At 40.7% G+C, this 15,761-nt stretch overlaps 1 protein-coding gene, 1 long non-coding RNA gene and 1 pseudogene across 5 annotated transcripts; 1 reads left to right on the top strand and 2 right to left on the bottom strand.

Moving 5' to 3' along the window:
* Positions 1–1,591, bottom strand: part of LOC135505629 (mediator of RNA polymerase II transcription subunit 23-like) — a 34,733-nt pseudogene extending 33,142 nt beyond the window's left edge.
* Positions 1,592–4,839: 3,248 nt separating this feature from the next.
* On the bottom strand, positions 4,840–7,055 carry LOC135505571 (uncharacterized). 2 transcript variants are annotated; one of them, XR_010450290.1, is made up of 3 exons: positions 6,692–7,055; positions 5,920–5,948; positions 4,840–5,826 (listed from the first exon to the last, which is right to left on the bottom strand). It is a non-coding gene; the product is annotated as an uncharacterized LOC135505571 (long non-coding RNA). The 2 variants fall into 2 exon arrangements; XR_010450289.1 differs by having other exon boundaries at positions 6,761–7,055.
* Positions 7,056–7,223: 168 nt separating this feature from the next.
* On the top strand, positions 7,224–15,369 carry LOC135506018 (uncharacterized). Of its 3 annotated transcripts, none has more exons than XM_064925353.1 (8): positions 7,224–7,301; positions 9,152–9,284; positions 9,729–9,934; positions 10,049–10,224; positions 10,449–10,593; positions 10,940–11,079; positions 11,166–12,193; positions 12,370–15,369. In XM_064925353.1, exons 3-7 carry the CDS (start codon positions 9,742–9,744, stop codon positions 12,174–12,176), a joined length of 1,665 nt encoding a protein of 554 aa, XP_064781425.1. In that variant the 5' UTR covers positions 7,224–7,301; positions 9,152–9,284; positions 9,729–9,741; the 3' UTR covers positions 12,177–12,193; positions 12,370–15,369. The 3 variants fall into 3 exon arrangements, with proteins under 3 accessions (XP_064781425.1, XP_064781424.1, XP_064781423.1); XM_064925352.1 differs by lacking the exon at positions 7,224–7,301 and adding an exon at positions 7,308–7,474 and having other exon boundaries at positions 10,533–10,593; XM_064925351.1 differs by lacking the exon at positions 7,224–7,301 and adding an exon at positions 7,308–7,474.
* The last annotated feature ends 392 nt before the right edge of the window (positions 15,370–15,761 follow it).

Genomic DNA, 15,761 nt, shown 5'->3' with positions numbered 1-15,761 from the left:
TCTAACTTGAGCTACCACACAGATACACAGGGGGCAATGCTACTGTATAGTCCTACTCCATGATCTCCCCTCTTGATACAGTAAGCATGCTAACCTTTACACCGGTAGACATACACATACCAGGGGAGAATGACTGGCCTTTCTCATTGAAGCCACGGACGTTCAAGGTGGTACTGCAGGCCTGGTTTGCAGAAAACAGGATCCCCCATTATTAGGAATGGAAAAATTGCAATCTTTGTGTCACCCCCCAAAAAATGTCAAGAAAATAATTGATTCTAATACACCAGATGTATGACCTTGAACCGATAATTTTATAAATTGCACACAGAAGAAGGAAGGACAATTTAGTTGTTCATGGCAGCCTGCAGTACCCTGGTCGGCCTTCAGCTTGAGTTACTCAATGAGAGGGGGCAGCACCGAGCTAGCCTGCAACGTCACTTCCTGGAGTAGCTCAATCTGCTATGTTATGTCTCCATCTTAATAATATTTTATTTATTTTTTTGGTACTCTTTCTCCTTTTTCCCCCCAATTGGTAGTTGGACAAGACAACAGTCTTGTCCCATCGCTGCAACTTCCCTACGGACTCGGAGAGGCGAAGGTCGAGAGCCATGCGTCCTCCAAAACACAACCCTGCAAAGTCACATTGCATGCTTAACGCGGAAGTCAGTCGCACCAATGTGTTGGAGGAAACACCGTCCAGCTGGCGACAGAAGTCAGCTTGCAGGCGCCGGCCCGCCACAAGGAGTTGCTAGAGGACGACAGGACAAGGACATCCCGGCCGGCCAAACCCTCCCCTAACCCGGACAACGCTGGGACAATTGTGCGCCGCCTCATGGGTCTCCCGGTCATGGCTGGCTGTGACACAGCCTGGGATCAAACCAGGGTCTGTAGTGATGCCTCAAGCACTGCGATGCAGTGCCTTAGACCTCTGCACCACTCGGGAGGCTGATATCTTAATCTTAACCAACTTTATTTGGCTTCAGTGCGCTGAGTCACATAGGAACAGATGCAGTCACGTGACCCAATGGCTTTGTCCATTCATATATACAATCATTGACACACACACACCTCTTTCTCTGGGTAGAGCAGGTCGAACAGCTTCATGACAGGGAGGAAGTCTGCCTGGGAGTTCTTCTGAGTGCTGCCAGAGATTAACTGGAGGACCCATATCAGGTGGTCTCTGCTTTTGATCAGGCCTCGGCCGGCCAGCTGAAGAGCAACACACACATATTAGACATGGTCTGTCTTACGGTCTCTGTCTCACACACTAACTGTGTGGAACAGAATTGCTTATTCATCCGCTAATGGTAAAAATTAAGCAAGAACAAGTGTTAAAGATAATAGGACAATTGACTGTGTCCACATCTATAAGTGTGTTTCTGTTCCAATCAACACCATCCCACCTTCTGGTGAAACGAGAGCACCATGTGTGGGAAGCTTCGAACTGGAAGAGCACAAAGAAAATAAGCTGGCTGGAGAGGTGCTGCCACAGGAGCTGGCTGGTGCTGCCGTCATAAAACTGCTCCTACGTCTCAGAGCGCTCAATGGTGTACACCACGAGGTACACCAGCTGGTCCTCGATTACCGGATGTGTGGGGGGAGGGCCCAGAGAGAGCGATGTCGGAGAGGGGTGTAAAATTCAGTGAATTCGCTTGACGTTGGGTGGGGGGGTTCCAACACTGACCTGCACTTCCCCAAAACAAGTGAGATCAGCCACTAGTGGATTCAGAAGTATAGTTCATTTAAAAAAAGGTGGCACTTGACTGGCCTCATTGACTGCTTCATTCTAGTTCCCTTCCCTCTCACCCCAAACACTGTCTCACACCAACATCACTAAAGTCACTTGGCCCAAATGGGAGTCTCAGAAAAGTTGGTTACAACAGAACACACACACAAAAAATAGAGCATGACATGAAAACACCACTGCCAAAGAAAGCCCTGATCCCAGAGAAGCTGGACTATATCACCAGATTGGTCACTTTTGCAATCAAATAATTGATAAGCATGTACTTGTATATTTAATACATTTGCAAAAATGTCTAAACCTGTCTGATGTGTAGGCAATTTGCAGACTATTCAGATTAGAATGGCAACTGTTGAAACCATACAATTTGTGAATGAAATTAACTACAATTTCTGTTTAAGAACACACGTTTTATCAAATAAAACTAAATACAAATGTTGTATTGTCACATTTTCCAGATGGGTGCAGTAAAATGTGATGTTTTACTGGGTCAGTCATAGTATTACTGTGCTGTGACCCTAGAGCAAATTAGGGTTAAATGACTTGCTCAACGCAAATCAACAGATTTTTCACGGTGTCGGCTCGGGTATTCGAACCAGAGATGTTTCAGTTACTGGTCTAACGGCTAGGCTACCTGCCGCCCTACATCACCTTGAGGAGCGCTCGGAGTGCAAAACGAATCGGCGTAATGAATACACCCCAGGTTAGTTGACAAATCTATGGAGTGTTGTTCATTAGCCAAGGAGTAACTCAAGACTATGGAAGTGGGGGAAAAACTACCCAATTGTCATCCTTGGGTAAAAGTTAAGATGCCTTCATAGAAAATGACTCAAGTAAAAGTGAGTCACCCAGAAAAATACTACTTTAGTAAAATGTCATCATTTGGTTTTAATACTTAATTATCAAAAGTAAATGTAATGGCAAAAATATACTCTGCGAGCGTCGTGCCCAAGAACAGCCCTTAGCCGTGGTATATAGGCCATATACCACTTCCCGCGTGCTTTATTGCTTAAATATACTCTGGAGCTGAGTTTCCATGAAATCGCCATGTTTCAACGATGTAAAGTAACATTACGAAATCATTTCAGAAATCGCAAAGGCACTTTGCTCCATTCACGGAGCATGGATTGCTGTTGAATGCAATGGCCACGGAATTTCTAAACTGTACTGTCTTTGCTAAGGCAAATATTTGTATAACTGTCATCATCTGTAGTTAATTATACAGTTAACCGGACGTCTGTACAGCCTTAAAAACAAACCGTTGTGGCACAATCAAAAGTAAATTGTTCCACATCTGTAGAGTAATTTCATCTAATATAAAAATACGATCTACGGTTCAATGAGACCAGTGACATTTCTGAAATGGAAATATGAATGAGACCGCTGCATTAAATATGTCTCGTCCAGTTAAAATTAATTAAACGTACTTTTTCATAATAATGTAAAACATCAAGAGCTTCAAATCGAGTGGTGCCATTGGTGCTCTTTTGACAATCTGATAAATTATTCACATCAGTCAAACCAGTCTTCAATCAGGCAATCAAGTACATTAATGACTGCACTACCGTCTCAAGAATGTTGTGGGCCTAACAAACGGTTAATGTTATGGTGCCCTACAAAACTAACGTTATATCACAAACGTTTACACAGATCTTGTAGAATCTTCTATAAAACATTTATTTATCATATAACAATTCACAAAAGTTATCAAATAACCTTTGTTACCCAGTCAGAATAGACCAGTGCTTTAATTAGGCAATAATTGTAGGGTTAATGTGTGCTTTACAACCGGCGTGATGAGAACTCGATCCGGTGGAATACGACGATACAGAGCACTTACTTCAAAATCACGCCCCAGTGGGCCGGGGTAGGCATGTTGGACTGGGTCACGTTTCAATATGATAAGTATCTAATTTTACAATGCGTCCGTCTTGGTTCGGTGTAGCCTAGTTATTGCTCATATATTTGAGACCAGTGTATGCATTGAATAATACATTCATAAATGGAAAAAAGGACAATCAAATAAAGAAATTAATCTTAAGAAACAAGTTTTTGAAGTGTCTGTCCTAAATCAAGGAGAGACTTTTAACTCATATTTATGTGCAAATTTTCTGCCTGACTGGCGCTCTTTACCTGAACTGTTAGGATTTTCTTGTGATCACAACTACTTATTTTGCTCAAATAAAGATAGAATTCAATTGTTTTCTTTGAAAAGATGGGCCTGGCTGAGAAAAGTACATTGCTCTTTCTGTCTAAGTGTGGGGCTGTTTACAGTACTTTTCTGTGTTATTTGGTTAACAACAAAACAACTTATTTTACTCAACTCGAGATTAAATTAAATGGTATTTCTTTGAAAACCTAGGCCTGGCTGAAATGAAAAATACATTAAGGGGATGGGACCCACAGAGACAGATTATCTGTCTGTGTGTCTCTTTATTTACAATGCTGGCTGCCATGGTTAACACAAATGCAGGACATTGAATGCTACCGGAATTGAATCAGACAGGGTAACATAAACAGGCCTACAGTGACACATAGAGGTCAAACGGGTGTGTGTGTGTATTAGTCAGATTATCCAGTGTCCACAGCAACACTTGATTGTTCTCTACAACAGTGCATGTGGTGTGTACTATAGTTTTAGTCATTCTCTCACTAACTATTAACTTTTATTTTTCTCCGTCTCTCTTTCTGGAGGGGCTGAGGCACTTGGACTGTGACTGAGGACACCCTGGCCTGACACCTGGATGTGCCTGGCCCAATCCCACCTGGCTCCCCTCTACATGCTTCCTGCCTGTTACTTTAAAGTCCATAATTAACTTATACAGCTCTTTATCCAATGTCTTACCCACTACTGTAACAACTTGTGTCAATTATTTGCTAGTTTATATAACACCTTTTTTTTAAACTAATGATTCAAAGGTGTGTGACCATTAACTTTGGCTGCATGTCCATTTAACAATGGCGGAAAGTAGCTCAAGCTAATGCGTACACCAATCCATTAGGCGAGGGATGGATAATTGGTATGCAGCCATTGATTTTTAGGTGGCTTCATCAACAGATGGAATGTCTCCCAAATGGCACCATTTTCCCAATACACAGTGCATTAATTTTGACCTGGGTTCATAGGGCTCTTTGCCTGTATAATGCATTATACAGTCAAAAGTAACAGGGTGTCATTGGGGATGCATTCTGCTTGTTGAGCACTACCCTGCCTACTGTAAACCATTTCTCCCATTCCCCCAGTTAAGCAAAATAAAGGGAGAGGCGGTGACAATAATTGATGTTGTAAATTACTTTTCTTGTCAATTTATTTTATAAATGTACCCTATTGTGTGTGTGACCTTTTTGAAGTTTTAATAAAACCTTAATTCAGCCAAAAAATCCATATTTTCATTAATGGAATATTCAACAGACTGAACAGTCATTTAACAATGAGATGAATTAGTTGCATTGCATTTGTGTCTGGTGTTGTTGCCATTCAGGCTCATCTAGCCTTGGTATGGAATACCTGATAACTAACAAAATACCTCAGCCATAGGAAATCATTAGGGAAAGAAGTCACACTTCCAGTTTTCTATTTGACTGCTGTAATACAAAGATATAGGCCGTATAAAAGCATACATTCAAGACAGAGGTCAGATCGCTTTTCACAAAGTCGTCATGGTAACAGGCAGGTAGGAGGTAGAGTGTGGACAGCTTGGATTGGGCCAGGCATGTCGAGGTATCAGGCCAGGGTATCCTCAGTCCCAGTGCCTCAGGTCCCAGTGCCTCAGGCCCTCCGGAAGGGGAGACAGAGAAAATATGAGTGTTAGTGAGAGCATGCACTGGAGGTAGAGAATAGTCAATAGTGTTGCTGTGGAACCTGGATAATCTAACTAGCACACACCTGTTCGTCCTCGCTGTGATACTGTAGGCCTACTTATGTTACTTTTCTGAGTCAATTCAGGTAGCATTCAATGTCCTGTGTTTGTGTTAACCATGGCAGCCAGCATGGTAAATAAAGAGATGCGCAGGAAGATAATCAGCCTGTGTGTCTGTGGATCCTTTCCCTTTAATGCATTTTTCATGTCAGCCAGGCCCTCCTTTTCAAAGAAACAACATTTATTTAAATCTCTAGTTATGTAAAATAAGGTGTCTATTGCTTCAGTCCTTGTTTCATTTTCACTTCTTCTTACCTGGTAAATAACCAACAACCATGGATCACCTTAAGGAGAATAAGGTGAGAAAACAGTTAATGTCAGCCAGGCCCATCTCTTCAAAGAAACACCATTTAATTCAATCTCTAGTAAAATAGGTAGTTTTTTTCTAGTCACGAGATAATCCGGAAATTGCTGTAATCGGTGCCACACTCAGGCAGAAAACTGAATCTTCTTTTCTCAGCCAAGCCTATTTTTTCAAAGAAAAATGATATCTCTATTTGAGCCCAATAAGTAGTTTTGTTGTGATTACATGAACATCCTAACAATGCAGGTAGGCTAAAGAGGGCCACCGTCAAGCTGTAAACTTTGAATGTTGAATCAAAATGTGAACACTTAGTTTCCCTGCCTGATATGGCTGCTACTTAGAAATACATGACATTCACTGCTATGAATACATCTCTGTGTGAAAAGGTGTCCCCTGATCTGTTTTGTCATAAACTCAATGTGTTTTGAACACTGCTGGTAACCAGATGTTCCCAATAATTTAAGTAGCCTAGTAAACAATGCCCCCCTCTGGTATGTTCTATTGCAAACTGTCTAGGACTCGTTGTTGTTTACCTGTTTTCTACTCAAATACACTCAAAGATATTTGACTTATTAGGTCAAAGACGAAATTAACTGCAGTGCATTGGTCTCAAATAGCCTATATTATCATAACTAGGCTACACAGCACCACCCATTCTACGCCGTTTCACATAAAATTAGATATTTTATCGTATTAAAACCTATGGAAAGGGGAGACTCTTACGAACACGATGGTGTTCTCCGTTTTACTCATCGACCCAGGGAATTTGTCTGAAGGTAACAGGTGTTGTACCGAAAATCTCCCCCGACAGAATTCTCCCTCCCTTTGGGTGGACGCGCGCGCGCACACACTCAATTCTTCATTGCTGCGACTTGCTTGGTAGTTGAGATTTCTGCTTTTCACTCCGTTGTCAGTTTTCACTGATCTTAGTAGCAGAATGCATTTTTTATTTGTGTCCTTCAAAGAAGCTGTCAATCCCTCCTCTATGTTTAATATAACACACATACATTCATTATTAATTTCGGTTGCCTATCCTGAAGTGAAGTTTGTTCTCTAGCAAGTATTTGACACTAATGTGTGCCACAGAACGTATTTGACTCTAGTGACAGAATTAAGGAAAATATAAGGAGAGGGAGGTTTCGGCAAGGCCAGTTTCTTGCGTGTCACAGTCCAACATGCCTAGCTCTGCCCACTGGGGCGTGGCTTACGGAGCGCTATCTCACCATACCCGGCCAAAGTTGTTCCGACGTTAACAGACGCGTGTTCACTAAATTCCTCCTTGCTTACTGTAAATAACTCCGCCCAGTATTGACTCCTACGCTACCTGACCAAGGTAAAGTAAAGCAAATAGCAACATAAAAGACACTGAAGGAGATCCTCGAACGGAATCATTTACTGTAGCCGATTGGTTGAAATGTCCATGAGCTTAATAGTATATATTTGTTTTACCAATACTACGGGAAAGAATGATCAAATATCTCTTGATTATTTATCTATGGACGCCAGGTAGGCTTCGTTTTCATTGGCTGCGTCTCATAATCAGTCATTACAAGGAAAATGTTTACTATTGTGGTAGTGCCGTTTACATCTTATCACATATTGAACTGGCAAGTTTAATTATGTCTTAATATCAATATTTTGCTAATATTATTTTCTGTCAAGCTATAGGAATAGTTCAGCTGTCATTGTTCAGCTGTTGTAGATCAATTTGGAGGATATATGTTGTATATCATTTAAGATTCCCATTTTCCCATCAATAATAATAAATAAAAAACGTTTACCCCCCACACCCAGACATTTATTGCATAATGCTGTGCCATAAGGATACAAAATATTTTCAGAACATTTATTACCGTGAAATATAGTATAAACAAATATTCCTTAAAAAAATACAAGTTGGACATAAACTAGTACTTTTCACTGCCTCTCAAACCTGATTCTGGGGTCTATTCTCCTTTGCTGTCACTGTCCTTAAGCTCACTGTCCTCACTATCAGAGGGTATGATCCTAACTGCTCAATTGCTTGTCAATGTCAGTGGATATGTTGGCAAAAACATTGACCAAGGCCATCTTTTAACATCATGTTAAAAGGGTAGATAGGGCACCCTGAAAAGTACCCTAACTACACAACGTTGCCCTGAGGCAACAAAATAACACTTTTTAAAATATAAAATATAAAAACAAAATATGTTCAAAACCTATCAAATATGCTTCTTTAGAAATTCCTACACAAGTACATGTGAAATGTGTTGTTTTACAGTGTCAGCCATAGTAGTACAGCGCCCATAGTGCAAATTAGGGTTCAAGGGAACATCAACACATTTTTCACCTTGTTGGCTCAGGTATTCAAACCAGTGACTTTTCAGTTACTGGCCCAGTACTCTAACTGCTAGGCAACCTTTCACCCTATGGGGGGTGTGAGGGGCAAAAAGGTTTTCTTTGCCTTAGGGCAACGATGTGCAGTAGATGGTTAAAAATGCATTTTAAGCATGCTTAACCAATGTAATCATTTTGTGTCATTTTAAAACTCGCCCAAACACACCTTCAGCTGTAGCCAACTGCAACACGTATGTGGGTGGCATTTACTTTGGTTTACTTTTGTTTTCACTCCCTCTACTGTATTTTCCACCTACCTTATATAGTATGTGCTATATCGAAAAAATATATAGTTACAGAGTTGAGTAGTGACATATATAACACTTAATGCTATGTTGAGGCATTGATCACAACAAAAAGTATGTTGGCAAAGCTTACAGAAAAACAAACAAGCATTTATGATGCAATAAATAGGGTTAATATGGTTAATATAATCATGAGAGGTCCTTGAAAGACATGTTTAACTGAGCACATGTGGTATTCTGAAACACACAGGAAACAAATGTGGTCTCGTGCAGTCGGGAAAATAAGCGTTTCTTTGTGAGGGCTTATGAAATATCTTATCTCTCAACCTTAATCACATCAACATCCTGTTGTTGTTCTATACAATGTTTCTCTTCAACTAGAACTTTAAGACATTCTACATTATGTTAAGGAAAAAGGATGTCACTTCATTCTCTTAATAATCTTATTTCATTTTAGAATTGTTTAGTGATGCTCTCTATAAAGTGTAAAGTGTCTCAAGTTGACAATTCGTAATGCCCTTGGCAGTTGATCATCTACTGTCTGCTGTTTCTCCTTTCCTAGTTGTCTCACATGGGTCCAGTGTAGGATGTCCTGAAGGAGTTCATTTTAACTCTGTGAACCTGAGGAACATTGCAAAGTGGCATCCTGGGAAAGACACACCAAATGACACACATTACACAGTGGAGTATGCAATGTAAGGACACTTTTATACATTTCCATAATCTTGGTACCCAGAACCAAATCAGCTCCTCTATTTTGTCACGAGAGACTATTTCCATTAACTAGTTAAGCAATAAGGGCCGAGGGGGTGTGGTATATAGCCAATATACCACGGCTAAGGGCTGTTCTTATGCATGACACAACGCGGAGTGCCTGTATACAACCCTTAGCTGTGGTATATTGGCAATAAACAACACACATGGAGGTGCCTTATTGCTATTATAAACTGGTCACCAACGTAATTAGAGCAATATAAATAAAAGTTTTGCAATACCAGTTGTATACGGTCTGATATGCCACAGCTTTCAGACAATCAGCATTCAGGGCTCGAACCACCCAGTTTATAATTGTAAATAAATACCCATGATCCATGGATTTAAGGAAACATCTCATGATGTGTTTATTTGTCGTCTCCTAGTTATGGTGACAGAATGGATAGTGGGGCGACACAGGTGCGCTGGAGGGTGAAGAACCAGTGCAGAGACATCCCTCAGACCCTGTGTGATCTATCCAATGAGACCACTGACCTGGATGAAGGCTACTTTGCCAGAGTCAAGGCTGTGGGCACAAACCTATCCTCCAAATGGGCATTCACGGAAAAGAGGTTTGACCCCAAAGCTGACAGTAAGTTGAGATCCTCTTCAAATATAATTTTCCTTATCTATGAATTAGGAGCGATAGCGAACCACTTCAAAATAAAATCAGAGAAGGATATGAAATGTTTATCCTCCCCAACAGCAACCTTTGGACCTCCACTTGTAAAACTTGTGGTGAAGGAGAATAGTGTTACTGTCAAGCTGAAGGGTCCAATGAGATGGAAGACTGGAAACATGACAAAAGAGTACTCCTTGTTGAAAATATACCCTCAGATGATATACAACCTCTCTGTGTACGACAACAGAAGCAACAAAACGGTTGGTGTTATGTTGGTTACTGTAACACTGTGTAAATAATTAAATGACATAATATGTAGGACTCCCTATAGGGACTTTAATCAGTGCAAATTGCTGCATTAATATATTATAATAGACAATTCTATATTTTTATATCATCGTAATTATTTTATAATGCAGATTTTTTACGAGTGTTAAGTTCTATTTTGTGTATTTTAACTTTCTGTATTCATTTTGTCTTTTAGCATCACTTCACTGTGGAAAACAGATCCTTTGAATATGGGTTGCTTGCCTATGAAACCCAGTATTGTTTCTCTGCTAATTCCCAGGTCCTGTCACTTCCTATACCTTGGCATGCCTCTGACTGGCAGTGCCTAACAACCCCAAAGGGTAAAATAAGACTAGAGTTAATCCAATGGCCTAGTGTGCAGTGTTTTTGAAAATGATTATTACATGCATGGATGTCTGTCTGTCAGGATTAACCTGCCCAACAGGTTTTGGTAAATCGCAAAAGCATTCCAAGAATTGTTCTCTCTACTGGTAAATGTGACAGGAGACTTTAGGTGTTTCCCAGAGTGTATTTTCTCTTCCTGGTAGAGAAGGAATTTTGTTGAATTCGAAGGTGTGTGTGTGTGTATGTTCTCAGCTGTAACCTATAGACTTTTCTCTTCCTATGATGGCTGTACACTGTATAGATCTCTTATTTGATCTCGACCCTACCACTCTGTCTTTACAGATCCCTTCTACAATCAGCTGCTACTGATGCTGATGGGAGCCGTTGTACCATCAGTTATCTGCCTTTTCATGCTGATCCTGGCCGGATGCCTTTTCTACCACTTTGTCTGTGGTAATAAACAGAAAAGTCCCCCTTTCCTGGTAAGAATAATATGAGACTAATAGAAGCCTTCAACAATGGCTACTAAGTGCAATTTACTAAGATGTCACCCTTTTTGCTCTTACAGGAAATATTGGACCTTCAGAACTCACCGCAGACTTTCTGTCCTGAGCATACTGTGACAGTGAATGTGGTACTGGTCAACATTGCCAAGCCCATGGAGTTGATAACCATAAAGCCTAACAACATCCCTGCCCTGATCCACCAAACAGAGTGGGAGCTCGAACTACCCTACACTTCCCAGCAAGCCCCTGGCATAGAACCTCCAAAGGAGGGCTCATGCGAAGATGAATTCGGTGAGGCCCAACCAGAGCCTCTAGACTATGGCTTCGTTGGAGCGGCCCCAGAGATGCCGGAAGTAAGAGAAAGTGAGGCATCTGACATTGAGAAAACCCGGCCCCTGCGTCTCAGCCAGGTCAACCCGTACATAGCACAGAGATGTGCACCAGGTTCACAGGAGCCTGTGGAGAATGTTTTGACTGGGATGTGTTTAGACATGGACCTCAAGACAGGGCTCTTTAGAATGCAACTGCTGTCTGATATAAAGCTGGGGGTGGAGAGCACAAGTTACAAAGAGCCTGATCAGATGGGTCCCTACGCACCACAGCACGTCTCTGTCAGAGAGACCACTGAGGTGGACCTGTGGGGAGACAAAGCAGAAGAGCCCCAAAATTACCCCTCAGACTACGGCTTCGTGGGAGCAGTCCCAAAGCAGCAGATGGTGCCAACAAAGTACCAGACGCGGTCTAACAGGACGGATAATCAGCCCCTGCTGCTAGCCCAGGTCAACCTGTACAGAAGCCAGAGGCAAGCTCTGTTTCCACAGGAGTCTGAGGAAGAGGATGGATTAGGTGGTGGTAACTGTGTTGACTGGAGCCCTACAACAGGGATCCTCCAGATGCCTTTGCTCTCCAAGCCTATTCCAGAAGTGGAGGGAGCGAGGAAGGACAGTGAGTCAGAGCAGTTGGAGATCTTATCCAGTGTGTTAGTGAGGCAATCCTCAGAGGAGAGTGAGGGTGAGAGTGACCTGACTAAACTACAGAATGTCTGGAGTCTACAGATCAACATGGAGGACTAACCTATTAGACAGTTAACCTATTGGACACTGAACCTATCAGACAGTTAACCTATTGGACACTTAACCTATCAGACAGTTAAACTATTGGACACTTAACCTATCAGACAGTTAAACTATTGGACACTTAACCTATCAGACAGTTAACCTATTGGACACTTCACCTATCAGACAGTTAACCTATCAGACAGTTAACCTATTGGACACACATTATTACAGCAAAAAAGTTTGTTTACTGTATGTGGAAGAATAATTCAGATTGCTGTTTGTACCATTTGATTCAGTTGCCAAATCAAATGAAGGACATCTTTTTAACTAATCCAAAATGCTTGGTAAATGCTTCAGCAATGTCATTGTAACTAATTTATTTTTGAGGATTTGTTTACTTTGTACCTTTTATCCATACTTTTCTACTAACTTATCACAATTGATGTATTGCCAGATAGCTTTTTTTTACAATTTAATTCAACGTTTATATGAAGGCACATGCAATGCCACTTTACCTCATGATGATTAACAAGCAGGGGGAGTGTTGCTGTAAAGGTTTATAACCACACACTAAACTATGAAGACAATGCAAATAAAGGATATATACAGTACCCGTCAAACTTTTGGGCACACCTACTCATTCAAGGGTTTTTCTTTATTTTGACAATTTTCTATATTGTAGAAAAACAGTGAAGACATCAAAACTATGCAATAACACATAGGGAATCTTGTAGTAACCAAAAAATTGTTAATCAAGATATATTTTAGATTCTTCAAAGTAGCCACCCTTTGCCTTGATGACAGCTTTGCATTCTCTCAACCAGCTTCACCTGGAATGCTTTTCCAACAGTCTTGAAGGAGTTCCCACATATGCTGAGCACTTGTTGGCTGCTTTTCCTTAACTCTGCAGTCCAACTCATCCCAAACTATCTCAATTGGGTTGAGGTTGGGTGATTGTGGAGGCCAGGTCATCTGATGCAGCACTCCATCACTCTCCTTGTTCAAATAGCCCTTTCACAGCCTGGAGGTGTGTTTTGGGTCATTGTCCTGTTGAAAAACAAATGATAGTCCCACTAAGCACAAACCAGATGGGATGGCCTATTGCGGCAGAATGCTGTGGTAGCTATGCTGGTTAAGTGTGCCTTGAATTCTAAATAAATCACAGACAGTGTCACCAGAAAAGCTCCATCACACCCCCTCCTCCATACTTCATGGTGGGAACCACAAGTGCGGAGATAATTCGTTCACCGACTCCCAAAAACACGGTACCAAAAATCAAGAATTTGGAGTCATCAGAATAAAGTACAGATTTCCACCACTCTAATTTCCAATGCTCCTGTTTCTTGGCCCAAGCAGGTCTATACTTCTTATTGGTGCCCTTTAGTAGTGGTTTCTTTGCAGCAATTTGACCATGAAGACCTGATTCCCACAGTCTCCACTGAACAGTTGATGTGGAGATGTGTCTGTTACTTGAACTCTGTGAAGCATTTATTTGGGCTGCAATTTCTGAGGCTGGTAACTCTAATGAACTTATTCTCTACAGCAGAAGTAACTCTGGGTCTTCCTTTCCTGTGGTGGTCCTCATGAGAGCCAATTTCATTATAGCGCTTGATGGTTTTTGCGACTGCACTTGAAGAAATGTTCAAAGTTCTTGACATTTTCCACAATGACTGACCTTCATTTCTTAAAGTAATAATGGAATGTCATTTCTCTTTGCTTATTTGAGCTGTTCTTGCCATAATATTGACTTGTTTTTTACCCAATAAGGCTATCTTCTGTATACCACCCATACCTTGTCACAACACAACTGATTGGCTCAAACGCATTAAGAAGGAAATATGTTACACTAATTTAATTTTAACAAGGCACACCTGTTAATTGAAATGTAAGTGACTGCCTCATGAAGCTGGTTGAGAGAATGCCAAGAGTGTGCAAAGCTGTTATCAAGGCAAATGGTGGCTATTATGAAGCGTCTGAAATATAGAATATGTATTGATTTGTTTAACACTTTTTTGGTTACTACATGATTCCATATGTGTTATTACATAGTTTTGATGTCTTCAATATTATTCTACAAGGTAGAAAATAGTAAAATAAAGAAAAACCCTTGAATGAATAGGGGTGTCCAAACTTTTGACTGGTACTGTATGTCTGTTATTTCCTTAAACACTTTACACGTTGATGTCATTGGTGCCTTGTATTATACTTAGCACATTGAGGCAATATTGACTTTACAATGTTACCTGACTTTTAAAAGCACCAATGACCAAAAGCATGTTTATTCACTTTTTTCTGCTTCATATTTTGGTGGGAATGCGAGTGTGACTGTGTGTGCTTGCGTGCGTGTGTGAACTGGTTAACTGTTAACAGTTGACTTTCACATGGACTGTGGATATTTATTCTCATGATCACCTCTTTGAAGAAGTCTACCATTTAGAACATGAACTGAGGGACCTTTTGTTTTGCTTGTTTCAAAAAGCCACATTAAAAAGGAAGTGAGTCATTTATGTCATGAAAAGGCATCTACAAAGGTTAAAAAAATATCTGCCTGTGTTTGACATTTAACATCATTCCTTAAAAACAGATTTGTCTTTATACTGCAGAATGTGAGCTTTATTGTAGTCTCTTTAAAGGACAGAACCAGTCTGTTCCAGATAAATGATTGTACACCCTGATAACTCCTGCTTCCATCTGCAGGCTTGTTAGTGGTTAATTATAAAATTATCATATAACAACATATAATATTACATTGTGTAGGGCATCACCCACACTACTAGTCATGATTCAATGCTGAAAACGACCGTCCGTGTGGCATAAAACTGTTTGGTAATAACAGTCCATGCTCTGACCAATACCTGAGGAGGTGACGAAGCTGTCTATGGAATCTCCATGTATTCTAATCTTCACTGAGTAGGGAGGGCGTGAGGAAATAGACTTAAGAATACATTGTGGTTATGAAATATCTTGTCATCTGTTCTTAAGAATAAAAGATGCAGTTACTATAGATTTGGAACATGGTGTAAATCAACTGTGTGCTTTTATCTGTGTGTTCAAACAAGGGTTTACAACCATTATATGAGAAGACCAGTGACTTTTACACCATACAGCACTGAGTGTGCACAAAAGCAATGCAATTGTTGTTCTTAATTAAGAAATCAACAGTGATGTAGGCCTACAATATATTGTAAAGTACTCCAGGGGGGGCTGCTGAGGGGAGGACGGCTCATAATAATGGCTGGAACGGAGTAATGGAATGGCATCAAACACATGAAAACCATGTGTTTGATGTATTTGATACCATTCCACTGATTCCTCTCCAGCCATTACCACGAGCCCGTCCTCCCCAAATTAAAGTGCAACCAACCACCTGTGTTGTACACAGAATCAAAAAACATAGAACAGACTGCCAGAAGCATAATGTTGGTTCATTGTGAAGCATAACACAAGCGAGCTATTCTCTTTTATGATGAAAGCTTTTGAAAAGTGAAGAACTGAAGAAAAGGAAATGCACCAATCAGGATTCAGAAAAGAGGAGCTAAGTGGATGTTAGTATTTTATTCTCATGATTCAGACATTCTTGAAAATTGAACAGATTAAATA

The sequence above is a fragment of the Oncorhynchus masou genome, chromosome 19, assembly GCF_036934945.1.
Source record: "Oncorhynchus masou masou isolate Uvic2021 chromosome 19, UVic_Omas_1.1, whole genome shotgun sequence".
In the NCBI taxonomy this organism is placed as follows: Eukaryota; Metazoa; Chordata; class Actinopteri; order Salmoniformes; family Salmonidae; genus Oncorhynchus; species Oncorhynchus masou.
Note: the sequence above shows the minus strand (reverse complement) of the source record. Positions and strands in the feature narration are given on the sequence as shown.